We start from the raw sequence: 26,387 nt of genomic DNA on the forward strand, positions 1-26,387 counted from the left end.
ACTGAGGGCCTACTATGTGCCAGGCAGTGTTCTAGCTGCTGGGGATACAGACAGGAGTAAGTTTATCAAAGTCCTGGCCCTCACAGAGCTTACTGTCTATTGGCGGGGAGGGACAAATAAATGGGCAGAAATGCTACAAAGAAAAATAAAGCAGGGCAAGGCTTGAAGATTGACAGGAGTAGGGAGAGGGGCTTTTTTGGTCAAAGAAGACCCTTCTAAGGGAGTGACATTTGAGAAGAGATCAAACTGAAGTAAAGGAGCAAGCCATGTCAAGATCCGGGTAAAAGCAGACCTTCCTTCCAGGCAGGGCAAAGAGAAGGTACAAAGCCCCCAGGGCTTGGTGCTATGACAAACAGCAAAAAAACTTGTACGGCTGGAGCAAAATATATAAGCTTGAAAGATAACGTGGAAGAAGAGGCATGGCTCAGTTATATTGCTTCAGTCTAATGGACCATTATATAGTTTTGAACAAGAGTGTCATGTCACACTAACTGAGATGCAAGGGATCGACTCTAGGAGACACGAGTGGAACAGGGGCTTTAGTTAGGAGACCATTTCAATAGTTAGACCTTAACCTGATACTTTCTAAATGCTTTCACCCTTTAGATTTTGCTGGGGTGGGGAGCTACTTCTTAAATGTAATTCTATCTAAAGAGACATAAAGACGTTTATACACTCTATAACACACATCCCTCTCAGAGTTTATTAGTTTGAATAATTGAAAACTATTGTTTCAAATAATCTCAGTCAAGCAGCCTTAAAATCATGCACAAAACAAGGTGACCATCCTCCTCTCTTTTATGATAACTACATGAAAGTCATGTAGGAGTGAATAGTTCTTTTGTCCTTAAACAAGCTATTTGAAAAACAGAAGCATACCGTGTTTTATTGTCAATTCATGGTTCACAAAGCCTCTCAGGTTGGCTTTCGTCCTGCACAAGCTTTTAATGCACAGGTACATTTAAGCCTTATTTTACGGACTGTGAGAAAGGGAATGCACTGGGAGCGGTCCACATCTCCCTTTATGAAAGGAAAAAGATATCAGCAATGCAGAGTGACCTCACCTATAAGGAATGCATCAGTGACATGGAACAAAGGTGGCTTCCTTCATAGGGAAACACAATCTGTTTCAGAAACCTGCTTCATTACTTTTGAATGATTTAGGGCTGCACAGTCTACTAGAAATAGTTCCAGTCTTTAACCTCTATTTATATTATTAACAAAACTGTGATATCATTCTTTGTTCAAACCTTAAAGAAAAGCCTCGCATATTCATTAAACAAAACTATATATTGTTCAGATCACCTTTGAGCATATGTGTTTGTGCCAAATAACTGTATTTACCAGTTGGAGACTGTAAATGATAGATTGTATGTCTACAGGGGTAAGGACTCTGGTATGCTTTGCAGAGACACAAGAACCACGTGAGATGTGGAAGGTAAAGGCAATTAACCCAATGTTTCAGGATGAACTTAATAAATAAAAGGAAGCTCTACATTTTCACATTTTAGGGCATGTTGAGTTTTCCAGCCTAAGAAATTTATCATAGCTTCCTTTCTCAAACCATCATATCAATGCAAAACAAGTTCTCCGAGAACAGAATAAATTCATTCATGGCTAACCTAGATGCAACAAACTGAACACAAAGTTACCAAAATATCACTTCACTCTTTCAGTATCACAAAACATCTTGTTACATATTTTCACCCAAGGTCAGGCAGTCAAGAATTTACTTTCTTGAATCAGACATACATTATTCCATAGGATCAACTCTTAAAATGACTTCATGACCATTTAAAAGTGGTTTTGTTGTCAAACTAAAATTGATACTCTTTTCATCCTAAAGCTACTGATAGACAGTTACGATCTAATTACTCTCAACTTCGAGAATTGTATTATCCAGTCCATGGCTGCCAATAATTAGCAACGGTGCATACTTGTCAGATAACACTCAACTGACTAGAAAAATTGGTATTAAGTATCAAACTGTAAATCAATTTTGGCCTGAATCCATCTTTAACCCACCTAGTCTATTCTCTGGCTTAATATCTCAGCGTGTCTGGTAACAGTGCCAAGAAATGGTGACCTTTGAGTCCAGACACAGAGAAGATATGTGTACTGAACGACTGATACACGCATGAGCAAAACATAACCTCTGTTTTCATACATTCTAAATTTCAACATACATCACTGAACACAATGTTAAATAAATCCAAAACAGGGCAACACCCCCCAGTTACAGGACAGATGGGTAGATTACAGCCTGGCTGCAGTTAAACAAAGAAAGGCACTAGCTAACTGTTAATAATGGGTTCCCCCTGCCCAGATACTGACCTGATACCGCTAAATTGGAAGGAGAAAAAAACCACCAGCAGGGGCTTAGAAATTTACATATCAGGTTAATGTGAAAAATAAACTTGCCTCTCAGTCCAGGAAATCAAGAAAGCTAGGATCACAAAGAAGAAACTTAAATAAATCTAACAACACATTTGAATTTACATAATAAATATTCACGTAGCATTCCCACTCCTTCCACACAAAGCTCTTCATTCACAGCATACCTAAAACCCACAGCGTGACACATTTCTAAAGTTACCAAGCCTTTCTAAGGTGTTACTCCTCAGGATACACCATTCTCTTTCATCTATAATGAAATGGTAGGTAGATCTAGTGTTACTTATTTGCGGCTATCACATAGCTTAGTCTCTTGAGAGAGGTAATAATAACTCAAGGTATTCCCACACATTATAGTTAAATATTTGATACATTAACAATCACAGAGAATCAGCCTTGCAAGTGTCTGAACTAGAGAGCCTGGGGTCCTTGTCATGTTTCATATCATAGCTGTCTGGCTTATGGTTCGAGAATTGCAAAGAGTCCCTTGGGGTTAATTTATTCTTCTAACTGTCCTTTTCTTCCCCCTTTCCATTTCATTCTCAAGAATTTTACTTTTATTCTGAATGTGCATGTTGCCTTTCATGGGATTTAGAATGTACAGGTGCTATTATTACTAAGCACATCATTACCTGTGCTTCCTACCATCCATAGGATTACCTATTACAGGAATTACTCAGTATATAGTATCCAATATATAATATATATATATAACTTAGCATATAGATCATCTGCATCAAAACAGAAGCCTTTATTACACATAACATTTTCAGTCCAAAAGTAGATTTGCAAGCAGAGAAATCACAAGGTGTTTGGTAAAGATCAACATGACTGTTGCATAGCTAATTCCTATTAGATCCATTTCATCTTCCTCTATGTCAGAATGATGATGTGTCTGGAGGAGAGGAGGTAACAGATCACATGTTTTAACCTTCATAAGCCTTTTGGTTCAATTCACCAGAACATTCTTCCTAATAAACTAGGAAAACATGATTTCTAGACCACCATGGTGGGTGTGACACAAATGTTTCCCGGGTCACCCTCAAGAGAACTGTTACTCAGATCTAATTACAGCCAAGTTTCACAAGGGTTTACCCAGCCTTTCATTGCTGGGTAATACTTTCATTGCCGACTTAAATAATAGAGAAATGAGTATGATTAAGCACACCAAAAATATACATGTGGTTAGGCATTCTCTCTTATGAAGATGTGAACGTGTCCAAATGACCTTAGGATTCTGGAACGTGAACAATCTATCAATCAATCAAGATGTATTTACCGAACTGAACACCTACTACTTTTTCAACAGAAAAGAGGTGTAAAACACAGTTCCTGCTCTCAAGTTACTTATAACTTGGTAAAAGATACGAAACTAAAACATAATTAATTAGAAAACAATCAAATACCAAATGGGGCAGAGGATACTCAAAATAAATGTAATAAACAAGTTATGTATGTGTTTAAGGTCAAGCATCCATATAATTACAAATACCTGTTAAAGAAACAGCATTTCGGATCGACATTTTTCAGTCCCATTGGTAGTTGCAAACTGCTGACACTACCATAAGGATTATGGAAACAACACAAGGCAGTTTAATTTGCAAGGTAGTAAAAACTAACTGCTCAAATAAGAGGTGGGAGAAAACCAAATTTATATAAAACAGAAAATCTGAGGGCCTAGGCAAAGTATGAGTCAGCAATATAGTGAGTTCTTTTTAAAGATCCACAGCATCAGGATATAAAAACACGCAGCGTGCTCAGGAGGATCACGTGACAGCACTTCCACAGCACGATGTTCTATTCAGAACTTCACTACCACGCTAAGAGCTATTCTGGACCTGAAGCCAAGCAAGACGAGCAGAAGTTGGAGAGCGGCCAAAAGGAGAGAGACTAAAATGATTAAAATGTTAGGAGATGGGTCCGAAGAGGACACGTAAAGGAAACACAGTTATTTAGGGCAGATAAAAGATGCCTAGGGAGGAGGTCTGGCTGCACAACAGCCCACAAGGTTATGACAGAGTGTACAAGGGAGAGCTCTTCCATTAAGGATGGGACGAGAGGTATGCGATTAAGTTGCAAGGGCAGGGATTTGTATTTGATACAAAAAAAAAGAACTTCCTGGCTATGAAGATTGCAAGGCCCTGGAATAAGTTACTAACGAGCTTTTGAAATGTCCTTTTCAAGAGACTTTTTAAAATACAGTAGATGACCATCTTCACAAAATGCTCACTCAGTGCCCTTTCTTACTCTACAAAATCAAGAAGTGAATATTTTAACTATAAATAGAAGCTCCATTAAAAAAAAACATACAAACTTATTGCAAGTTGAAGCACAGCAAGGTTCTTCACTGTTGCTGCATTTTCAAAACTCATCAGCAAGTTATCAGTTACATAAATGCACTTATTTAGCCAGAGATGGTTCTAGTCACATAAAAAAAGCAATCAGTTGCTCCAGATAGGAGATAAAAATAATCAAAATATGGATAAACTGACCAGTAATGTCTATTTAAGGAACATAAAATTGATGCTAGAGAAGGAGGGGTGGGAAAGGGTGGGAGGGGAAAACAAAAATCAGCCACAGAGGAATAAACACACATACACACACTCTATATCCAACAATAGCACTAAAAAACCCATGCGAGGGCTAACAATCTTTCCTAACACCAATTTTTAAAAATTAGAACTATACTACAAACCACATCTAGTTTCCCTTAGAGAAAGTCTTAGGGATCTAAGTCTTTTCAATACTAAGCCAAAGAACAGGGTCAAAAGATAAGTATTTTAAATTATTTGAGCTATTGTTTTCCTTATATCATCAAAAGGAAGGAAGGAAGGAAGGGAAAGAGGGAAGGAGAGAGGCAACAAAAACAGTCACAGATGGTCTAATATATAATGAATTCTGCTGGCCGGGTCTCTTACCATAGGGTGAGAGAACAGGATGAGTCGCAAGAGATAATGTTGCTCACCATCTCCTTTTACACATGAGGCCCAGAAAACCAGTGTCACACCACAGTTAGTGGTAGAACCAGGACTAAATCACAAATTTAGCATCATTTGTAGACACTAACTGATGAATAGCTTGTGTACCTAAAGTTTAAGTTGGTTCTTTAAAAAGAACAAAATGTCCTATGGCGTTAATATTATAAATGTTGACTGATTAAATTACCAGACTACATGGGCTCACATGCATGCATGTCCACACACAAACACTTTATTTCACAATATGACTGATATGTGGTACTAGAAGTTCTAATTTCTGGAAAGAGAAAAAATAGAAGGTACTAACATTTATTGAACAACTACTAGGTCCCAGTCACTTAAGATTCCTTATCTCATTTAATCTTCACAACCCTGGAAAGCAGATCTTCATCATTTTACAAATGAAGAAATTAGACTAAGGAAGTAACATTCCCAAAAGCCACATAGATTACAAAGAATAAAGGGAGGTCTGCCTGATTCTAAATCCCCTGTCTCTTCTATTACATCACATTTTCTCTCCAGCAAAAACCACAGAGCACACAGAAGGAGCATTCAGAGGAAGAAATCAATTCCCCTACATTTCTCCTGAAAATTTCTGAAAGAGCTTCTGTATTCTTTGGCATCTTCCCCACACTTGATGAAACCTTCTTCTATACCCTGGGCTCGCTCACACTGCCCTCAGCTAGGGTGACCATATGGCCCTGTTTGCCCCAGACAGTCCCGATTTACTCCTGTTGACTCTGCAAAATTATCAACAGCATCCCTTTTCACTCTCAAAAGTGTCCCTATATAGAGGATAAATCACCTCTGCTAAGGTCCTGATTGCACTCCCCCCATCCAGGCTTGTCTGACCCCAAAGAAGCTCAGTTACTTCCATCTCTCCCTTTCAGCCTCCACATCCTGTCCATCAGAGTAGATGTTCCCAAGTCAGTAAGAACGGAGAAAGAAGTATGGTTAGATGAATCCATTCTCTTCCAAAGAGCAGACCATTTTAATATGTGGACCTTCTATCTCTAATTGTTGGAATTTCAGGCAGTGTGACAATTTTACATGAAGATAATATTCAGGCAGAACAGAAACAGATCATTCTAGGCAGAGGAGGCCCATCAAGCAAAGCAGCCCTGCCCAATTGGAGCTTGATCCTCAGTCAGGCTCCCAAGCTGTTCTTGCTTTTCTACTCTGCCTCACTTCTAAAAGCCCAGATTATCCAACAGCTCATCTGAAGGTTCATCTGAAGGTTCCCGTAGCAGGCACAGTGTGTGCTTTTATGGGGAATTAAATGCTGAAAACTGGTGTCCATGGGTGACTGTGAGACACATCTTCATCTCATTACAACAAGATGATATCCAGACACCAATCTCAGTTTTGTCTAAATGTTCAGTATCAAAGTTGGCCTTTGGAGGGCAATTATTTAAAAATGCCAGAGCTGCCAAGGAACTCAGATATCAAACAAGCCCTCATTTTATAGAAGAGGAAACTATGGCCTATGGGAGAGAAATCACTGGCTTAAAGTCACAACGCCAGGACCAGAAACCAGGTCTCCGTCATTCTTGCCACCAAATAGGTACCCTCAACTTCCATACATCACACATTTTCATACCTCATACGTTGAGACACAACACTTTTCTGGTGCCAGAGTTGGACTTTCTTGGAATAGTTAATATGTAAAATTTTCAAGCTGTCACGTGATGGTGCCTTTCAACCAACACTTCAGTTTCAGCAACTTCACTGCCTTTGTACAACAGAATTAAGGCTTTCAATATCTTCTAATACTCTGGACTTGTTTTATAAAAATGAGTAGAAAATAAAAAAACAAAAGTGCTAATACTAGTACATAGCATTATGTATTATGAAATACATAATATTGAAAGAAAATAATTAGGCCTACCAAAAATATTTAGCCTCACAGACTTTAGCTCTTCAATTGTGCTCAACTGTGGGGAGAAAAAGTAAGAACGTGAAATGCTGGAAATAATTCATGAAAGAGTGTGCTTAAAAGACAAGTTTAACAATGGAAAAAACTGAGAGATTTGCTAATTAAACGTTACTTTCAATAAGCTGGGCAAATGAAAATTTAATTTTGTATTTTCTATTGATATTGTATGTAATATACAATAATGTTTAATCTATGTGTTTAGTGTGTTAAAGAACTTTTAAAGTTCTTTAAAAACTAAGCACTTATATAATTAGGAGTGTACAAATATTTTTAGCTCTATAGGAATTCAATCTCCTTATAACAAATCAAATGTTCAACTTTTAAACAACAGTGCACAAATACACCTCCAGGAACCTTATACAGATGCCAGGGCTATTGGTAACCCACATTGATATTCTTACTCCATTGCTATTCTATTATTGCGGGGGGGGAGTACCGCACATAAATTAAAACTAGATAGTCAATTTTTAAAAAACCCTATAATAAATTTTAATTTCATTTCAGTATAATTCCTCATTGCTTAGGACCACTCACTACATTTTAAAATAATGAAAATTCACTCCTGTTCATTCACAGCTGACTTATAAACAGTGAACATGCAGTGTTCAAAATGATTTTTTTCTCGCAAAAAAGTACTTTAAGGAATTTTTTATTTCCTTAGGCTAACAGAAAAATGGTCAAACTCGACAGTCCTTGCCTTTCCGCACTATATTTAACGTAACTTAAAAATTCATTTGCACACCCTCCTACTGCTCTCTTTTTCCATGTTTTACAACTCAAATAATCTACTACTTAACTGCTACTGTCAACCATTTGAAATGGCACCTCCATTCCCTTCCCAGCTACCCAGAAAGAGCCCACTCACACATCTATCTTTAAAATGGCTGTGTTTACAGCTACCCATATGTCACCATTCATGAAGCAACCGTCTCCATCCTCTTGACGAGGCATCGGCAGGCACACCCTGCAGACGATTGCAGGGCCACAGAAAGGGTGGCTGGGGCTCCAAATTTTTCTTTTTAAGGTTACTACTTTCAGAAGTCTCTGAAATTCACAGAAAAAAAAAAAAGTGGGGAGATTTTCACACTCTTTATGATAAAAGCTTTGGGAGGGTGAGGGGTCTGAGTTCCACAGTGAGGGAGCCTTGCTGGCAAAGCTGTTTCCAAGTGTAATATTTCTATCACAAGTATAACTCCCTATACTATGTTGCTATGTAAATGAGGCCTGCCTCATCTGATATCTGAGTTCCTCACTAGACTATGTTGCTATGTGTAATATTTCTATCACAAATATGCCTCATTATACTATGTATACTATGTTGCTCTACTATTGTGGATCCTCATGAAAAATCCTGCTAGAAAGTGAATTACAAAGTCATTTGCCTTTTGACCTTAAAATGAAAAAGGCTTTTCATGTGTTGTCTCAGGTTTGCTTAAACCATGTTAAAGCAATGGACAGGAGACAGGATGGATTAATAAACAGAGTGAGTGTCTGACTGGAGGCGGGAAAGCAGGCATCCTTCCCGGCAGAGGTGGAGAGTTAAGGAATGGAGGCATGCAAAGAGGAGCCAGGGGCTCTTGGAATGGTGAGCAAGACACCACAGGCAACAGAAAGATGGTCAGAGGTAGGAACTGACAGATTGCCCCAACCCTCATGCCTCTGTTTTTATTCTTCCTCTTCACAAGCCCAGAGAATAATTATGGGGCAAAAAAAGCAATTTGAGAAAGCAACCTGGAAAAGCAATTCAAGGAAGGAAATGGAACAGCACAGGAGTCCTGCTCTCCTTCTCCCCCTTTCGGTTCTACCATTTCTCCCACCTTCCCCCTCTTAGCCGCTCGGAAGATGCAGACCATGGTTGTAGGAAGAGCAATGCAAGGTAGCTGGAAGGCAGGAAAGTGAACTACAGAGGTTCCACACCAGCAGATGCAGGAGCCAGGGGTGACGGGCTGAGGCCAGAGAACCAGGGGGCAGAGGTGGGACTTCTCAGAGAGCAGCAAGAACAGCAGGGACCTATGACTACAGCAAAACTAGATTTTATCTCCTTTTCCTCCCTTTCTCTGCCCAGCCGGCAAAAATAGAATAATCTCCCCTTGCCTTCCTCTATCAGTCTCCCAGAGGAGAAGTAAGAAAGGGCTGAGGGAATGGTGATAAAAATGAGGAAAAGGGGGAACCAAACCCCCAGGACAGCCAAAGAGACTGGACATTCCTCGTGCTGTTTCTCACTTGGAAGGGACCAAACTAACCAAGCTCATGTCCCCATTTTGTGTAGCTCTACATCCCTTTTGTGATCTTTTACATTTCTTTTCAGTTACTTTGGTTCTTGTCACCCCAAGTAGAAATGATATTATGTTCCTTGGTGAGGAAGACGGATAATTTTTATAATAATGATACTAAAATAATAATACATCTATTTACATTGACTTTATAATTTTCAAAATGTTTGTACATCATTTTTTGCATCCATCCACAAGACAACTTACTAATAAGCAGAGCAAGTGTTAACCCTATTTTACAGATCATGAGGAAACAGCACAAAGAAAGGGGTTAGTACACATAAATTGTTGAGAGAATCTAGAGGTAAGGATCCCTACAGGGTGGTTAGAATTCACATCACTCATTCATTCATTCATGCATTCATTCATTCTGTTATGGATTGAACTGTTTCCCCTCCGAAGACACGTTCAAGTCCTAACCCCCACTACCTGTGAATGTGACCTTATTTGGAAATAGGGTCTAGCAGATGTAATCAAGTTGAAGTCATACTAGTCTAGGGTGAGCCCTGATCCATGACTGGTGTCTTCATAAGTGGGAAATTTGGACACAGACGCACAAGGGCAGAAGGCCACATGAAGATGAAGGGAGAGTTTGGAGCGATGCATCTACAAACCAAGGAATACCAAGGATTCCAGGAACCACCAGAAGCTAGGAAGAGGCAAGGAAGGATTCTCCCCTGAAGGTTTCAGAGAGCGTGGCTCTGCCAACACCTTGATTTCAGGCAACCTCTTTTGAGTGAGTACTAGGTGCCAGACACCACAAAGGCCTCTGATGACTCAAAGACCAACCAGATTCAGCATTCCTTGTCCCCCCACTCCCTGCATGGACTTTAGTGCCCTAAGGTTCTGTGTTTCTGTGCTGAAGAAATGAAGCCCAGAGAAGCCAAACAGCCAGTTGATGGCAGTGTTGGAACCAGAGGCCACAACTTCTGATCTCCAAACCACACTCCTCCCATACTCCATGCTAAACAAGGTCTGTTTTCCTGGTCCACTGTTACTGTAAAGGAGCTTCATACGTCCCTTTTTTATCAGAAACAAAAAACCATGCAGCTAGGACAGTGAGGAGAAAAGATCTCCACTAGTTACAACTAAGAAAAGCTTTCCCTGCTGCAAGAGGCATGGGGACCCAGGGAGAATATTGTCACTTAAGTAGAGTGTGGTTAAAGAAAGGAAGTGCTTGGGATCAGACAAGCCTAGCAGGGAATCCTACCTCTGTCACTTACTAGCTAGGGGACCTTGGACACGTTATTTGGCCTCTTTCAGCCATCCTTTCTACATCCGTAAAATGAGAATGATAGCGAAGTCAAAAAACTGTGTGTGTAGTCAAAAAACACACACACATATGCCCTCTTGCAGATCAATGAGAGTCAATCTGGAAAGCTATGAAAGATAGACAGTTAAATAGAAAACCTCAAATTGCAGAATAGCCCATATAATGTGATCCTATTGATACAGGTACCAGCCTAACGAAATAGGGTCATCCACAAGGCCCCTGGCCTAACAAGATAAGGCCCCTAACCAATCGACAAAAGAGAATCAGATAGAGACCACCAAGATCCACAATAGGCAGCTTCGGGACATTCCTGGACTTACGCACGTGCCCAAGCACCCAGGAGTTATCTGAAGGTGATCTTGGCCCCACTACCATAGTAAAAATCACACCCAGGGGTGCAGAGCTAGCATGCTAACGATACATGCTACGCATGTGGTGGCACGTCCAACAACAGTGCAAGAGCAAGAAAAACCCCGCCTCTACGTGCCATGACAAGGCACCCCTCCCCAGCCTTTGCCTAATAAAAGCCCCATAATCCCGCTCCCTAAGGAGCTGTCACCTGCCCCTTTCCTTACAACACCAGCTCCCTTGTGCCTCTCCTGTGCACAAACTAATAAACGTTTACTTTTCTACTCCCATTTGTTGTCTCTCTTGATTTCTATCCTGGCGGACAACAAGGACCCAATATGCCGGTAACACTATTTCTATTAATTTTTTTTTCTGGGAAAAAAACACACACAAAAACCTCTTCACAGTGGTCACCTCCGAGATGAGGAATAGAGAGATGAGAAGTCTTGACTTTCTCCTTTTCATCCTTTTCTACCATTAAATTTCTTACTATGAGCATGTGTTACCTTTAATTTTTAAATTGAGAGAAAAATACTATATAATCATTGAAAAAGAATGAAGCATGATAATTCAATGATTCTATACCTACAATATGTGCACTTTCCTGTATGTATATCATACCTCAATAAAGAGGTTTCTTTTAATGAGGCAAATATATGTGCTCAGACATGAAAAGATTTCCCAGATATATTAAATGAACTATCACGTCATCAAATGCAGAGTACGCATGCAGAGGATGAAATTCCATTTATGTGAAAAACCAAAAGAAAAACTATCTGCACACACATATAAATATATACGAACAGATCTGAAAGGATATACACACTTAATAACATATTCTTCTATAATGTTGAATCTTTTTTTATAACCGGAATATTTTTAGGAACTCATTTTGAAATTGACATTCTTTTTAATTTTTTAAATAATAATAATACTTCACCCCAGAGGGTTGTTGTGAGATTTACATGATAATGATTACATGATACTTTAAGTGATATAAAAAAGAATCATTAAGCATTTCTTATTTTAAATTTCCAGTCAGTGTGCACTACACACTCCCTCGCCCATCCCTGCCTTCCACCCCAAGCCTCGAGCCTCGCCATTGGGCCTAACTCAGGAATAAAGTAAAGGCCAGAGATGAGGTGGACATGAGGACTGAAGCAGGGGTCAAGCAGGAGGTGATAAATAAAATAAAAGGTCAAGAATGTCTGCAATACACATTATTTGGCAAAACAAACAAAAACACTTTTTTCTTTTTAAACTCAGCCATTCGGAAACATTAAAACGTCTCCCTCATCCAAACCACTACATGAAACGTCTTGCTTAGGTCCAACATGGATTAATAGAGACCCTCGTCCCCACCTGTGCAGACAGTCTTGGACTGAACCTTCCACACCGGGGAGTGTGTCCTGCTGTGCCCCTGACCACTCTAATCCACTTACTCCACCCTTTGACCAGGCACTTAACCCAGGGACCATTCAACAGGAACCTCACTGTAGAGACTTATTCCATATCTTATCCTATAGTTCGGTGCTTCACTAAATGCTGCCTGATTTGTTGTTTCTTGTGTGTTTTACATCCCCAAAATATAAACTCTTTTTCAACAGAAACATGCATTAATGCCATCTTTCTCCTGGTACAGATCGTAGCACACAACTGAGCCTGAAAGCAGCTCTCCTCAGGTACTCATTCACTGACTGGAATCAAAGATGACCCACAGGGCAATTCATAGCTAGCACTAGCTTTCCACACCCTACCTGGAGCCACCCTGTGTCTTGCCTTTCTCCCCTACCCTTCCTTCAATTCTCTTTCTGCTGCCTTTCCTTTGGGTAATGTCTCAGACACCACTACATCCGATACAGCACCCTCTCCAGCCTATACTTACAGAGGAACTTGTGAGAGATAAGAAAGTAGTAGTTCTCTCCTCCTGGTATTTCCTTCCCTCTCCTCCAAAACTTTCTGCGTACCCGGTATATTGTCCCATAAACCTCCTGTCTATTTTATGAAACTATGCCAGGCCCTTTGGGCAGTGGAGGCGGTAGGGAGGGACTGAACAACTTCTCAGGGTTATTGCACCTCGAGAGTAAAGAGCACAGAAGGGCTGGACCACCGCAGGTCTGTGGGGAAACCAGGACTGAAGGGACTGGCAGTGGACCGAGAGGCCACTCGAGGGACTCACCTTTAGGAATATATGCACAGTTAGTCTATTAACTTGCTAGGGCTGCCGTGACAAAGTATCACAGACTGCCCGGTTTAACAACAGAAATCTATTTCCTCACAGTTCTGGAGGCTAGAAGTCTAAGATCAAGGTGTCAACAGGGTTGGTTTCTTCTGAAGGCCTCTCTCCTCCTTTTGCAAATGGCCGTGTGTCTTCTCCATGTGTCTTCATATGGTCTTCCCTCTGTATCTGTGTCCTAATCTCCTCTTCTTATTAAGACACCAGCCACACCGCAGATTAGGGCCCACCCAAATGACCTCATTTTACCTTAACCACCTCTTTAAAGGTGCTGTCCCCAAATACAATCACATTCTGAGGTACTGAGGGACAGGACTTCAACATGAATTGTAGGGAACACAATTCGGCCCATAACAGTCAGCAAGAGAGAGAGGGAGAGAAGGGATGTGGGAGTGTGGCTCTCGAGAAATGAAAGCATACTCAGCATTTGCAGGAGAAAGAAAATTTCACCTGTGTTTCCCCATGTCTAGAATTCCCTACCGTTCTTCTCTGTCTCTCAATCCTTTGACCCCAAACACCAATCCCATCTCTGTTCTGAGCCTTGCTGATCATCTCAGTCCCAATGATTCACCTTTCAATCTCAAAGGCAGAGCACTTAACTAGCTATGGCATTCATCTGGCCCTTAACCTGACGTCGCCTTGCAGTGGCTCTTAATACCTGCACATTATTGCACTGGAGGTCTCGTCTTAGGTCTTATCCCCGTCCCTCGCTTAGTTCACTCTCCCCTTCCCTTGGTTCTTCCCAGGAGCCATCCCCGTCCACTGCAGGTCAGGGCCCCTCCCCTGCTCAGCCCCCTCTCAACTAATTACAGTAATATCATTTCAACCTTAAGACCTCAGCTCAAATGCCTCTTCCTCAAGGCAGCTTTTGAAGGCTCCCCACACACACACATTTACCCTCACACTAAACACGGGTTCTTCTCCTCTCCTCTCCCCTAGCTCTCTGTCATAACACTTATCACCTTTAATTACACACCTGCATGGTTATCATGTTATTAATGTGTGTCTCTCCCATGATACTGACACTCCTAAGGCCATAAGCAGAATCTGTATCTGGTTTGCCCATCATTACCTGTCCAGCAGCTAGGGCAGTGCCTGGGCCTAGTAGGTGCTCAATAAGTATTTGTTGCTAAAGGAAAGAATAAATGAAGCGTAAATCAGTGGTCACGTGACCTATTTTTGCTGCATAAACTCACTTTGAGGTAGAGGCAGTAAGAAATCATTAATAATACCCTAGATAGATACAGGCACAGATATTAACAGATCTTGAACCAATGGAACCACATAAAAACGAGAAATTTAACTATTCTATTAGGTCACAATTCTACAGGAATTCCTTAAACATGTTTTCCATATCTAATTTTACACGTATATATATAAAACCGATCTTCTGCAGCTATTTTTCAGTCCACTGAAACAGATAGCTGCAGTCATCATCTCCCTGTGGCTCACTCCACTGCTTGACTTTGGCCTAAAACCAACAGGAATTCTTTACTTGGGGTAAAGAACGGATGGATTCCCATGGTGATTCCAACCCAACACTTTTTCATTTTCTCCTTCATATTAGGCAGGAAACACTAAAATTCTGGGAACGCGATGTGTTGTCACACATTGGAAATGTTCATATCTGGTGATAACACTCAATCTACCTCAGCTAAACACATGAGGAAGCCACATGGTCACAATCTAATGGAAGGTAGAACATAACTAATAAACTGAAGCAACATTCCACATGTTATCACTCTCAGCTTTGCGCAACATGTGCAAACTGCTCACGCACCACTTGGTCATGTCAGAACATCTAAGGGAGGAGGATGCATGTTTGAGATTTATTATGGTCACTCACATCAGGGAAGTGTCCGAAGGAGTGCATTACAGCCTCCATATGTCTGTACGTTACAGATTCCTTGCTTTTAGGAGTATTTTCTGAGATGTATTTATCTTTCAGGTGCTTGGACTATTTGTGTAGCACTGTCTGTTTTGAATAATTGAAAGCAGAAAGTGCTAGTAACTGCTAATGAGAAATTACCTTAGACTAGGGAAAAACTGTTCTTTTTATAAGGATTGCAGCATTTGCATCAACTCAGATTACTGAATAATTTTGTTCGTGGTTTTGTCCTCCACTCTCCGTGCTCCTTCCCAAAGTAACAGACATTATCTCCTGTTTTATCAATCTCAACTATTTTATCCAAGTTAAAAGGCTCAAGTTCAGTTGGGCTTCTTGGCAAGTAATTTTTCTCATGCTGAAGAAGAAACATGAACTAAATTAGGAAAATCATAAGCCAGAAAAAGAATACTAACATCATAAAAATCTCAAAATAATTTACCTAAGAAAGTGAAGCTCTATTTTGGGAGCTTAGCAGTTCAAATAAATGAACATTACAGCATTACATAGTCAATTTCTATGTTAGAAAGAGAAGTTAAATTCAAAGTATGTTAAGTTGAATGCTTGAGCCTTCTTCTTAAATTCCTTTTTATCAGTAATCAAACATTCAATGCATTCCTTACAACAGGTAAGGTGATGTGTCAACAACTAAGCTACTTCTACTCATAGCCAGAAGCTATGCCTTCTCTAGTCTAATTAACAAGGAAACAAAATCTCTCCAAAGAAGGAAATCTACTCCCTAATTAAGCTAGGCAGACCTGGGTCAGGTGTCTCAGAAATGATCAACCTGATCACTGGTTCTGAGGTTAAAATATTCATGAGTCCATATACACTAATCAAGGCACCAGTAAACTCCATAAAAAAAAGGGAATCTAAGAAAAGTGCTATAAGCAAACCAATTTCCCAACATGTGGGCTTCAAATATGGAAAGAAAATCTCCCTAACCCAAAGTACTCACTATCTTTAAAAAAAAATTAAATATGAATCAAAAGAAATCTGATAGCTTAGCGATGAAAAATGTTTTCTAGTGATTAAAATGCTTTATATACTTTACATCTAGTGATGTAAATACTTTACATCATTTGTAAAAGATGAGCTTGAGAAGGAAGTAAGGGAAAGGTTATAAGGCAGTTACTCTGTTAGAGCTGTCTGTCATTCACATCTGTGAATTTACACTATCTAATGCCATCCCAAGTGGTTGTTCCTACATTAAATGGAAGAAGTCAGTTTTGAGTGTTTACTATGAATATTTGAAAAAAATATTCTCATCCAGATCAACCGTTCTTTAAAAATAGATTCTATCAGAAAAAAAAAAAAAATAGATTCTATCAGTTCGGTCAATTATCAAAATTGTTTCTTCCAACAAAAACAGAATTGTTTTAATTATCTGATGTCCATAACTACTTTTTATTTTTACAAAAATGAGAACAGCATGCCTTATTAGGGTACCATTAGCCACAACATAATTTAGAGTTATTCAGAATACCTTACCGTCTAGAAATTTTTTAAGTTATTGTAACTGTCGAAATACTTAGCTTCACTTAAAATTATTTCAGCCCAAACCCAAAACCCAAGAAAAATCATTTTGATGGAAACAGTTCATTTCACTCCCTGTTAAACCCAACATAAAGCTAGATTCTCTGCTGTTTTAGCATAGTACTAAATGACATTTCGTTGCTACGGAAACGAAACTCTGCTACCTGTGGCCATGCTTTGTCAAGAATTCCTCCAACCAGTAAATTCTGTGCTGTGCATTCATAAAACCAATAGAATGGCTCTAAGCAACATAAAAATGAAGGCTTGATTTCCTACTTATGATTTGCCCCGTGCATATTTATAACATGTATACATATATGTACACATACATACATAATTATGGCTCTCCCAACTCCACCAAAAAGGTAAAACCCAACCAAATTTCCGTTTTAAAATGGGCATAAAAAACTGCTGCTTTAGATTTCATTGAATAATTGCCACCTATTTCCCAAAATTTATCTTAAAAGGTAATAGAGACTATCTAGAGAGAATTTTAAAAACAAGAAAATTTTTTATATCCAATCTCATTCCAAAAGGAAAAAAATTTTCCTGAGGCATCATTTCCTATATGTTCCAGTAACTGTGGCTTCCTTAGCAATGAGCTGATTTAGAAAACATCAAGCTAAAGAATAAAGAAAAAAAATGTGGTCATCACCACCTTTATGCCCCAAACTGCTTCTGCAGGCTACTCACCCTCACAGGGGGGCTCCAGGCTTGCACCCGTGGCTGCTGTCCACTCTGGGAGCTCTGCAGATCTTTTGAGCTACAATTAGCCACCGTGCTGCTCTGAGCCCTTAATGCATTTGTGCAGTTCGTCCCACTGCCCCCACCAGGGCCAGGTTTCCAAGGCCTCTGCTTGATGCCATCCAGAAGTCGGACCAGCAAGATGTTACTTGGAAGCTCCTCAACACCCGAGCCAACAAGAGTCCTGCACTCGGGACATCTGAGTTCATTTCGGGAACCTACGATCCCCAGCAAACATCGTTTGCAAAACGTATGCTGGCAAGGCAAGACCTTTGCAGAAGCATCAAGCCGCTCTAGACAAACAGGACACTCCAGAAGATCCAACAAGGCAGATTCATCCATCTTTATCTAGTTTACTGCAGAAACCGCTTCAGAAATGTTCATAGTTGTGGGCACCCCTTAAAGTGATTCATGTAACATCCATTTCAGACTTTGCTCTGGAGCCATGGGGGGAGAGGGAGAAAAGACAGAAAATCAGTATCGTTATCTGGGGAAAAGGCTCACAGAGGAGCCAAGAACCAAAAAGTACACAAAAGGGCTTCCTCTGAATAGTGTAGCTTTGCTTTGGAATGTGGTTCCTGAACTCCAAAGTCAACAATTAAAAACAAAATAGGCTTTTTAAACAATTCAAAATTAACTCCTAAAGATATCTAGGAGTTCACTGTGCAGAAATGGCTATCAAGTACCATACAGGATTCCTGCAATAAATAGGTTTTATGCAATGCAATAAAGAATATAATTTCTTCAGCTCTCAAAGTTATAACAGCTGCCTTAATAAAGTCCTCAACTCATATGAGAAGCTGAACAGAAGCAATGGAAAGTTTCCTCCACCTGAAATTACTTTTAAATCTAACAAAGTTCCCAATATTTAAGCCACTTTAGTATTTAAGAAACCATGCCTCACGTGATGGGTTGTGGTTAATGACCCCAATATTATTAAATACATATGCTTCTTCACTGGTCTTAAAAACAGAACTGTCTAATCTTGCCCAACCAAAATGAGCTGAAGGTTGACAATTCTAAAGGACACAACTCAACATTGGCTTGAAAGCAGCTAAAATATAAAGGCACCCTTCAGAGCAGTGGTTGACAAACTCTGAAACGGATTTCTGAACGGCCTGTCCTAATCCCATTCAGAAAATCTGGCAAAATTACCACCCAAAGAATTTGACAATGGAATGCTGGCCTGAAAACTGTGAGCATAATACGAAAATGGGGCCATTCAAGAAAAAGCATTTAAACCAGTGACTGCGCCGCTCTGCCCCCACCACCAGAATCAATGTAAACGTAAATGCCTAGGAGAAAGGGGGTAAAAGGATTTTGATGGGAGCATTAACAGCTGTTCTTGACAGTGTCGGGGCGGGGGAAGCCCTGGCGGCGCCCCTCTCCCACGCTGCCCGGCACAGGTACTCCGGACCGCAGGAGGCGCGGCGGGCGGCCGCCGCAGACACAGCCCGGAGCCAGGTGTCGGCGACACGGGGCCGGGGAGGGTCCTGGGCTGGGGCTGCGGCCCGGCGGGGCCGGAACGGGGCTCTCCTTCAGCAGCCTCATCTCCGCCTCCCTTTGGGTCAGGCCGGACACAAAAATCCCCCCGCGCGACTGCGGGAAGTTTTCAAGGACTTAAAGATGAATTCGCAGCCTTAAGTTGCGCAAGTCAGCCCCATCAAGTGCCAGCGGGAAAGAGCCAAAAGCCCGCAGAGAGGAGGCGGGAGTCCCCAGAGAGACCGGGCCAGCGGAGAGCAGGGGGCGCTGGGCTGCGCCCGGGAGACCGCGGCACCGAGCCCGGGCAGCTTCCTGCCGGGAGAGGGAGCGAGGCCCCGGCTCCGGGCCCACGGGGCCCCGCGGCTGGGGGACCGAGAGACTGACCAGCGCGGGGGGGGCCCCCGACCACCGCCTCCTCGGGTCCCCGCGCCCCCCCGCGCCCTACCTCGCGCCTCGGCTCCTCCTCTTTGTTCGTGGCCCCGCGGCGGCGGCGGCGGCCGAGGCAGATGCGGCCCCGCCGCGCTCGTCGCTCGCAGTGTCTCTGACGCCGCCGCGGCACCGGGAGACTCCTCTCTGCCGCCCCCCTCCCGCGCGCACACGCAGCCGCCGCCGCCGCCGCCGCCTCCCACTCTCCCAGCCCAGGAGGGCGGAGGAAGAGGAGGAGGACGAGGAGGACGAGGGGGAGGCCGGGCCGCAGCCGGCGCCCGGGGCGCGAGGGGGCGGCCCCGCAGCACAGCGCCTCCCCCCGGGCCGGCCGCGCCTTCCTGCCGGCGCTGAGGTACCTGCGCGCCTGGCCCCGCCGGTGCCCGGGGGCGGCTGGGGCGGCCGCCTAAGGGGGCGCTGCGAGCGCCGAGAGTCCGAGAAGCGGGGTCCCCGAGGGGAGTGAGGGGGAAGGTTTGGGGACAGACGCCGCCGTCTGAGGAAAACACGCCTGAAAAATGGAGCAACCGAAGGAGAGCGTGGGGAGGGGCAGCTGAGGGAAGAAGGCAGGCGCCACAGGGCAGGAGCGGCCACGTCGTCCTCCTGCCCGGCGGTGCCCGGCGGCCCGCGACGGACGATCGGGGCGGGCCCCGCGCGGCGCGGGAGGGGCTGGGTCCCGGGAAAGGGCGGGAGCAGCCCTGGCGGGAACTCAGCCCACTTTGCGCTGCCTCTGTTCGCCCAGCCCTGGAGAGCCAGTTGGGAGAGGACGAGCGAAGAGCTGTTACCCCCTTAGGACCCGGAGAGGCATGTTGAATCCGTGGCGGGACAGTCCCAGGGCAGCCGTCCACCCGCCGAGTCCCCGGCCGCCGCCGCCCAGCATTGCTCCCCCATCTGCCTGCTCCCAGGCATCACGCCGCCTCCGCCGGGACACAAACCCGAGCAAGCTGGGAGGATTGCTGCCCCAGAAACTCAAAATGGGCAGGGAGAGAGGCTAGGAAAACAGCAGTGTGGGTTTAAAACCCAGCCCTGGGAGGCCTTGTTATACCCGCCCTAAAAAGGGAAAATTCAAAGTCTGACCTCAGGTGAGCTGGCACCGCGAAGCCAGCTGAGAGGCGCCTCTTTTATCTGAGCCTGGGAGGCAGCCGTAACCATCACTGTAATCTTTGTTTTGGTTGCCCCAGGCACACACCTGTAAGCTCTGAAATGCAGTTTTGAAAAACCTGTCCACAGGTTTTGAGGTTTGTTTTTCAGACTCAATTTAGAGGGAAAACAAAATTTTGTCATTATCTCCAAGACGTTATTATTTTATTTACATTTACCATCAGCTTACAAAAAGCTATCCCAAATACCCTTCCTCAAAGGTGTACAGAAACTAGGTGAAAACAAGGAGAAGGGGTTACAGATATTATGCAAGAAATCCCTGCCTGGCCACTAACCAGGCTGACATTTTGAAGAGGAGCCAGATTATCTCCACTCTCTGGCCAGGGCCACAGCTAAACCATTCAAGACAGATGAGAATCACCTAGTAAGAAAAAATTATAATAGCTAACAATTATTGGTCATTCACTGTATGCCAGTCACTGCACTAAACATTTTACATGCATTAATTTAATCCTCATTGCAACCCTGTACGTCATCCCCCCTTAGCTTTGTTCAAGTAGATTAGCATGCTGAGAGCCATACTGTGTGAATACCAGAAATAATAGCCCAATTCCCCCTCCATTAGAAGTGAGCAAATACACATGCATTTGAGCTGAGAAAGCAAGGGAAGGAATGAACACAATGGAAAATTTTTAATCCAGTAATCTACAAACAAGGCACTGTGAAAGTGACTACTTAGCCCATATACTGCATCTGGAACTGTGCAGATGAAGGAGAGTCTGACTGGAAAGTTACAGTCAGTAAACAGATAAATATTATTACATGCAGTTTACAGTTATTAAAACTGAAGCTCACATAGGTTCACTTCATCCCCACATCACACATTCGATAAGTAATATTGGACCAAGACTCAGCCTCAGGTCTCTAGATGCCAAGTCCCCTCTCTTTTACACATCACCTCAGGCAAAACCAAGTTAACTATGTCTTCTCCCAAGGGAAAGATGACACTGTCAATCATGAGGTTACTCTGAAGAGCAAGGGACAATTTTTGTTTAGTGATTTTGGTTTTTTGTTTTTACGGAGAACAGAATACAAAGTCATGTGTGGAATGGTGCAGCTCTTGAAACTAGCCAAGAAAATCAGTAGTCACACCCATTATCAAAGAGCTGAAGATAGTGACTAAGACTGCAGTCATCAAAGAAACCCGCACACATCCCATGAATATTACCTGGAACATAGCTGCAGTTCTTTGAACATCCCTGATGCCAGTTCACTATATTTTTTAGAACACAACTCTTTTATTAGCCTAATTACTCTAGCTGTAATATGAATTTTTAGGAAAATTACATTAATTTCTTGAGCCATTGTCAATGCAAATAATCCATAATCAATCTATAAATCAAAATTTGGGGTGAGTTTATTATGAGTCAGGTCTGAGGACTATAGCCCGGGGGGCTTCCTTTCCCAAGGAAAGAAGCACACCCCAGAAATGGAGTGTACAGAGTGGTTATATACTGTCTTGGGACATCAAATATGACAGGAATATCTCTTTTACTACTGTCATAAGATGCTTAGCTGGCACAGCAGGTCAGTGGTCACAAGGTGAGCACAGCAGTTTGGTAATTAATCCTTAGTTTTTAGGAAGAGATGCTTATCCTTAAAGAAATGCTGATATAGGGGAAAGCTACATCCCTATCCCTATCTTTAAAGGGCATCATTCTTGTCTTTGGGACATTGTAGACGTTTAAAGCAGATGTACAATGCATGCTCAACAGACCACATCAGGCCCCTTTGGAAGAACAAGGTCAGGCCAAGTTATTTTTAAACAAAATGGGTTCCTCAAATACTCCAATTTATCTTATTGCTTTTCATTTATTCATCACCAACTTCCTTCTGGCAAATGGTGAAAAAATAATACCTTTCTTTGAGTGTTCTTGGAGGATTCAGTGAGACAATGTGCTAGATCTTTGTAATCTGTACATCTCTATTAAAGAAAGATACCATCATTGTCATTATCTGCCAAGAATTACCCAGACAGAGTTATCCTGGGCAAAATCCTTTCTTCCCAGGGTCTTAAAAAAGTTTGAGACAACACTAATTGCAAAATCCTGTCAAGAGAATACTATAGGAAAAGGGACAGTTGGGGAAAGAGAAGTATGTACATCTTACCATTTCTGGGAACTGAACTGAAGAAAAGAATGTAAGCAAGATATACTTATGGTCCCTGTGACTTTGAGTAGATCTATGAAAAATACAAACACACTCTGTACATAAAAATGGCAGCTTGGATTTATACAGTTCTTATCCTCCTGAGACGTCAGAGTACTTTCATATATGTTATTTATGTTCTCAGCATCCCTCCGAAGCAGTAAAGACAGATATAATCATCCCCATGTTGCAGATGGGAAAAAATGAGGTATAGAGAAGTTATTGCTCTTAGTGATCTTATGACACAAATTAGGCTTTTAAATTCCCAGTCCAGAGCACTCTTTTGTGAACTTGGGTGTCATGTTTACACATGCATATATATACGTGTCTGATCATCATTTTCCTTCAAAACTTACTCCTCCTCCAGTTGCCACAATATTGGTAGATGGCAGCACTATTTACCCAGTTGTTTAAACTAAAAATCTAGGGATCATCTTTGATTTCTCCCTATTCCTCTCTATCCCTCTCCATCAACAAGTCTGCCAGCTACCCCCAAATTATATTTCAATTTCTACCCACTTCCCTCTGCCTCCATTGCACCTTTATTTAAGCCACCATCACTCTTTGCCTCTGGTCCTCCTAGCCAGCTTCTCTGCTTCCAGCCCTGTTCCCACAATCTTGCCCTGAATGTAGTGACATTCAGGGCAAGCTACAAAAAATGCGTAACAGATATGTTGTTACTCCCTTTCTCGAAACCCGTCAATTTCTTCCCATTATACTTGGAATAAAAATCAAATGCCTTCCACGTCTTAGGAGCCGCTATGTCACCTGGACGCTGCACCATCATGCTCTACCACGGCGCTCCATTTATCTTCTTTATAGTACTTTTTACAGTCTAATTTTTTGATTCCTTATTTATTGCCTATCTCCCTTACCTGGATATAAGCTCCCTGAAGGCATGGACTGGATCTGTCTTCTTCACCATTGTATCCTTGACAGCCAACCAATAGTGAGTACCAGTGAATAATTCTCAGAGAGGAAATTAAGTATAGAATTATATTTGTTACTGTCCTAAAGCTACATATATACTTAGTACTTCATTGCCCTACAGAGAGGAAATCAGGCAGACAATGTTCCAAATTCCATTGAGTCATTCTTCTACTAGTTTTTACGTAGAAGAAGAGGACACATGATTCGTCCTCTTATATTTCACAGTTAGGCTAGAGAAATGCCAGCTATATAACAGAGAACATAATGGAATACCAGTTTGTCTTCATTCTAGATCTTAGTTAATGGTGTCACCATCTACTGAGTTCCCCAAGCAAGCAAGAAAAATGCAAAGTTATCTTCAATTCTTCCTTCTCTCTCTGCTCCCTCCCCTACCTCCCATCCAGATAGATGATCCAGAGTTCATCAGAAATGCTTCTTACACCTGTCCCTTCCTCCCAATCTTTATTTCACGCCTGTTTATCTCCTACTTGAACAATAACTACTTTCCCTGCTTTCAGTCTCTCCAGGGTACTTGATTCTGGAGACAGCTTTGGAGTCGAAGGCTCTTTCATCTACTAACTGGGCAAGTTTCTAGTCTTCTGTGCCTGAGTTCTAAAGTGGGCATAATACTACTACTTACCTCAGGGATTTTGTGGAGATTTTACATAAGTTAATACAAATAGAATGCTTTGAACTATGCCCAACACATGGTAAGTGCTTAATAAATGACAGCTAATATTATTATTTTTATTAGAATCTAGATTCAATCCTGGATCTATTACTTGTTAACTGAACGACTTTCCAAATTTCTTTAATTTTCTGACTTTCAACTTCCTTATCTATACAAATGGGTATGTTATCCACTTTGAAAGCTTGTTGTATAAAGTTGATGACAAAACTCATTGAAAAATCTAGCACAGAGCCTTTCTGGCACATAGTGGGGACTCAATAAAATGTTCGTTTCCTGCCTCCTTTCCTATGTATCTATCTGCATCTATTTCTAATTAGAGAGTGGATTGGATTCTCTCTAAGGTTCTTTCTAGCATTAAAAGTTTATCTCCATCCTAATTGCACAAAGGACATCTAAAGACAATGAAATCCCCTTGTAAAAAGCCAAGTGGTCATGAGGCACCATAGTTGTCAGGAAATGGGCTGTTAGAGTCAGGCAAACCCAGAGAAGCTATTTTGGTCTGCAGTAGTGGGAAGGTGGTGCACACTCCCCTGTCTGGCAAAAAATCTGAACAGATGGAGTATTTATAGGCACTCCGCAAGGATTTCAGTTCAGTCAGAATGGATGCTAAGGAGAAAAACTGATGAGTGGGAGGTAACTGAACCGCTTCTTCCTCCAACCTTCTTGAAACAGGTCTGAACATTTGAAGAGCTGTTTGACAGCAGAACACCTGGGGTGGGGAGAGCTGGAGTTCTCTAAGCTGACTCGAATTCTAACCCAGCCTTCAGGGAGTGGTTCTTGAGGTTTAGTGCAGTCAGAATACCTGCAAACCTCATTAAAAATGCAGACAGCCTAGCCTCATCCCTAGAGATGCTCACTTAGTAGGTCTAGCATGGGTTCAAGAATCAGGTGATTCTAATGTGGGTGATGCTGGGACCACAATTTGAGAAATACTAAACTCAAGTCACCCAGAGGAACATTAAAAGAGAGATACCCCAGGTGCTGACAAGGGAAACTAATCTATAAAGGGCCATCTAGGGCTTTGGTTTTGTTACGAAGGATATGGGAGCTTGAAGCCATTGCTGGTTTGCTGAGGACAACAGGAGAGTGACTGAGTGTTGCCACCTCCAGTCGGCCTCCCTCTTCCATGCCCATTCCATGCAGTGCTCAGCCTTTCCTCTTAATAAATGCTGGACAGATTTTTAAAGAATATCAGTTTAAAAAGGAGTCAAAATATTAGCCTGCCCAGAAAAACACACGTGACTGGCCCCAAGTTACCCCAGGACCCCAAATGTGGACCAGGGTCACCCACATGAAGCTCAGAAGGTCCTGTTGCTTGGTACTGTTCAACTTCAATGCCTGAAAAACTAGATGCCCCTAATATATTTGTGACCCAAGTTCAAAGATAAATTTAACCTATATGGGAATAATATAATAGGATTCCTTCCTTTCTATTAAAAATACTTTCTCTTGTCAAATTCCTTATCATTTCAAAAGTTTAAACCTTGAAGTGGTCTTTTGCTTCTAAGCAAACTTTACCTAACCCAAACTCTTAGAGAGAGAGTAGATAAATATCCATCACTTTACCTAACCATCTTCGGGAAATGAAATTCCATAATCTTTCTTGGTAACTCATCTTTATATATTAAAGGTTGTTTATCAGTTTTCAGAATTCTTTTTTTCTGATCAAATTTAAAGATAAAGGTTGACTTTTCTAATGCATTCAAATAGGCCAGCTTAAAAACACATACACAAGGAAAACGTACATGAATTCACTAGAGACTCATAATATATGACCCAGGTTTCTTTCTTCATTATAATAGTGGGCAAAAGGTGTGGGCTTTTCTCAATTTATCCACCCTAATTCACATGTGTACTCAAATACAAGCCCATATTCTTTGATTCCATAATGAGTAGAAATGATGCCATAACATCTACTCTTGTCTATAGCTAAAATTTCACCTTCTCTCTTT

The 26,387-nt window shown here is 41.9% G+C and overlaps 1 protein-coding gene across 3 annotated transcripts in view; it reads right to left on the reverse strand.

Annotated features, from left to right (window-relative positions):
- SH3RF1 (SH3 domain containing ring finger 1) overlaps positions 1-20,434 on the reverse strand; it is a 156,139-nt gene extending 135,705 nt beyond the window's left edge. The window contains exons 1-2 of one of the 3 annotated variants that reach the window (XM_058550327.1): positions 20,291-20,434; positions 17,553-18,040 (exon numbers count right to left, since the gene is read on the reverse strand). In XM_058550327.1, coding sequence (XP_058406310.1) covers positions 17,553-17,945 — 393 coding nt within the window. In that variant the 5' untranslated portion in view covers positions 17,946-18,040; positions 20,291-20,434. Of the gene's footprint in view, positions 1-17,552; positions 18,041-19,530; positions 20,234-20,290 lie in introns of those variants that run through there. The other 2 variants (XM_058550328.1, XM_058550326.1) reach the window with 2 other exon arrangements.
- Positions 20,435-26,387: the final 5,953 nt, after the last annotated feature.

Source organism: Diceros bicornis, chromosome 11, assembly GCF_020826845.1.
Source record: "Diceros bicornis minor isolate mBicDic1 chromosome 11, mDicBic1.mat.cur, whole genome shotgun sequence".
In the NCBI taxonomy this organism is placed as follows: domain Eukaryota; kingdom Metazoa; phylum Chordata; class Mammalia; order Perissodactyla; family Rhinocerotidae; genus Diceros; species Diceros bicornis.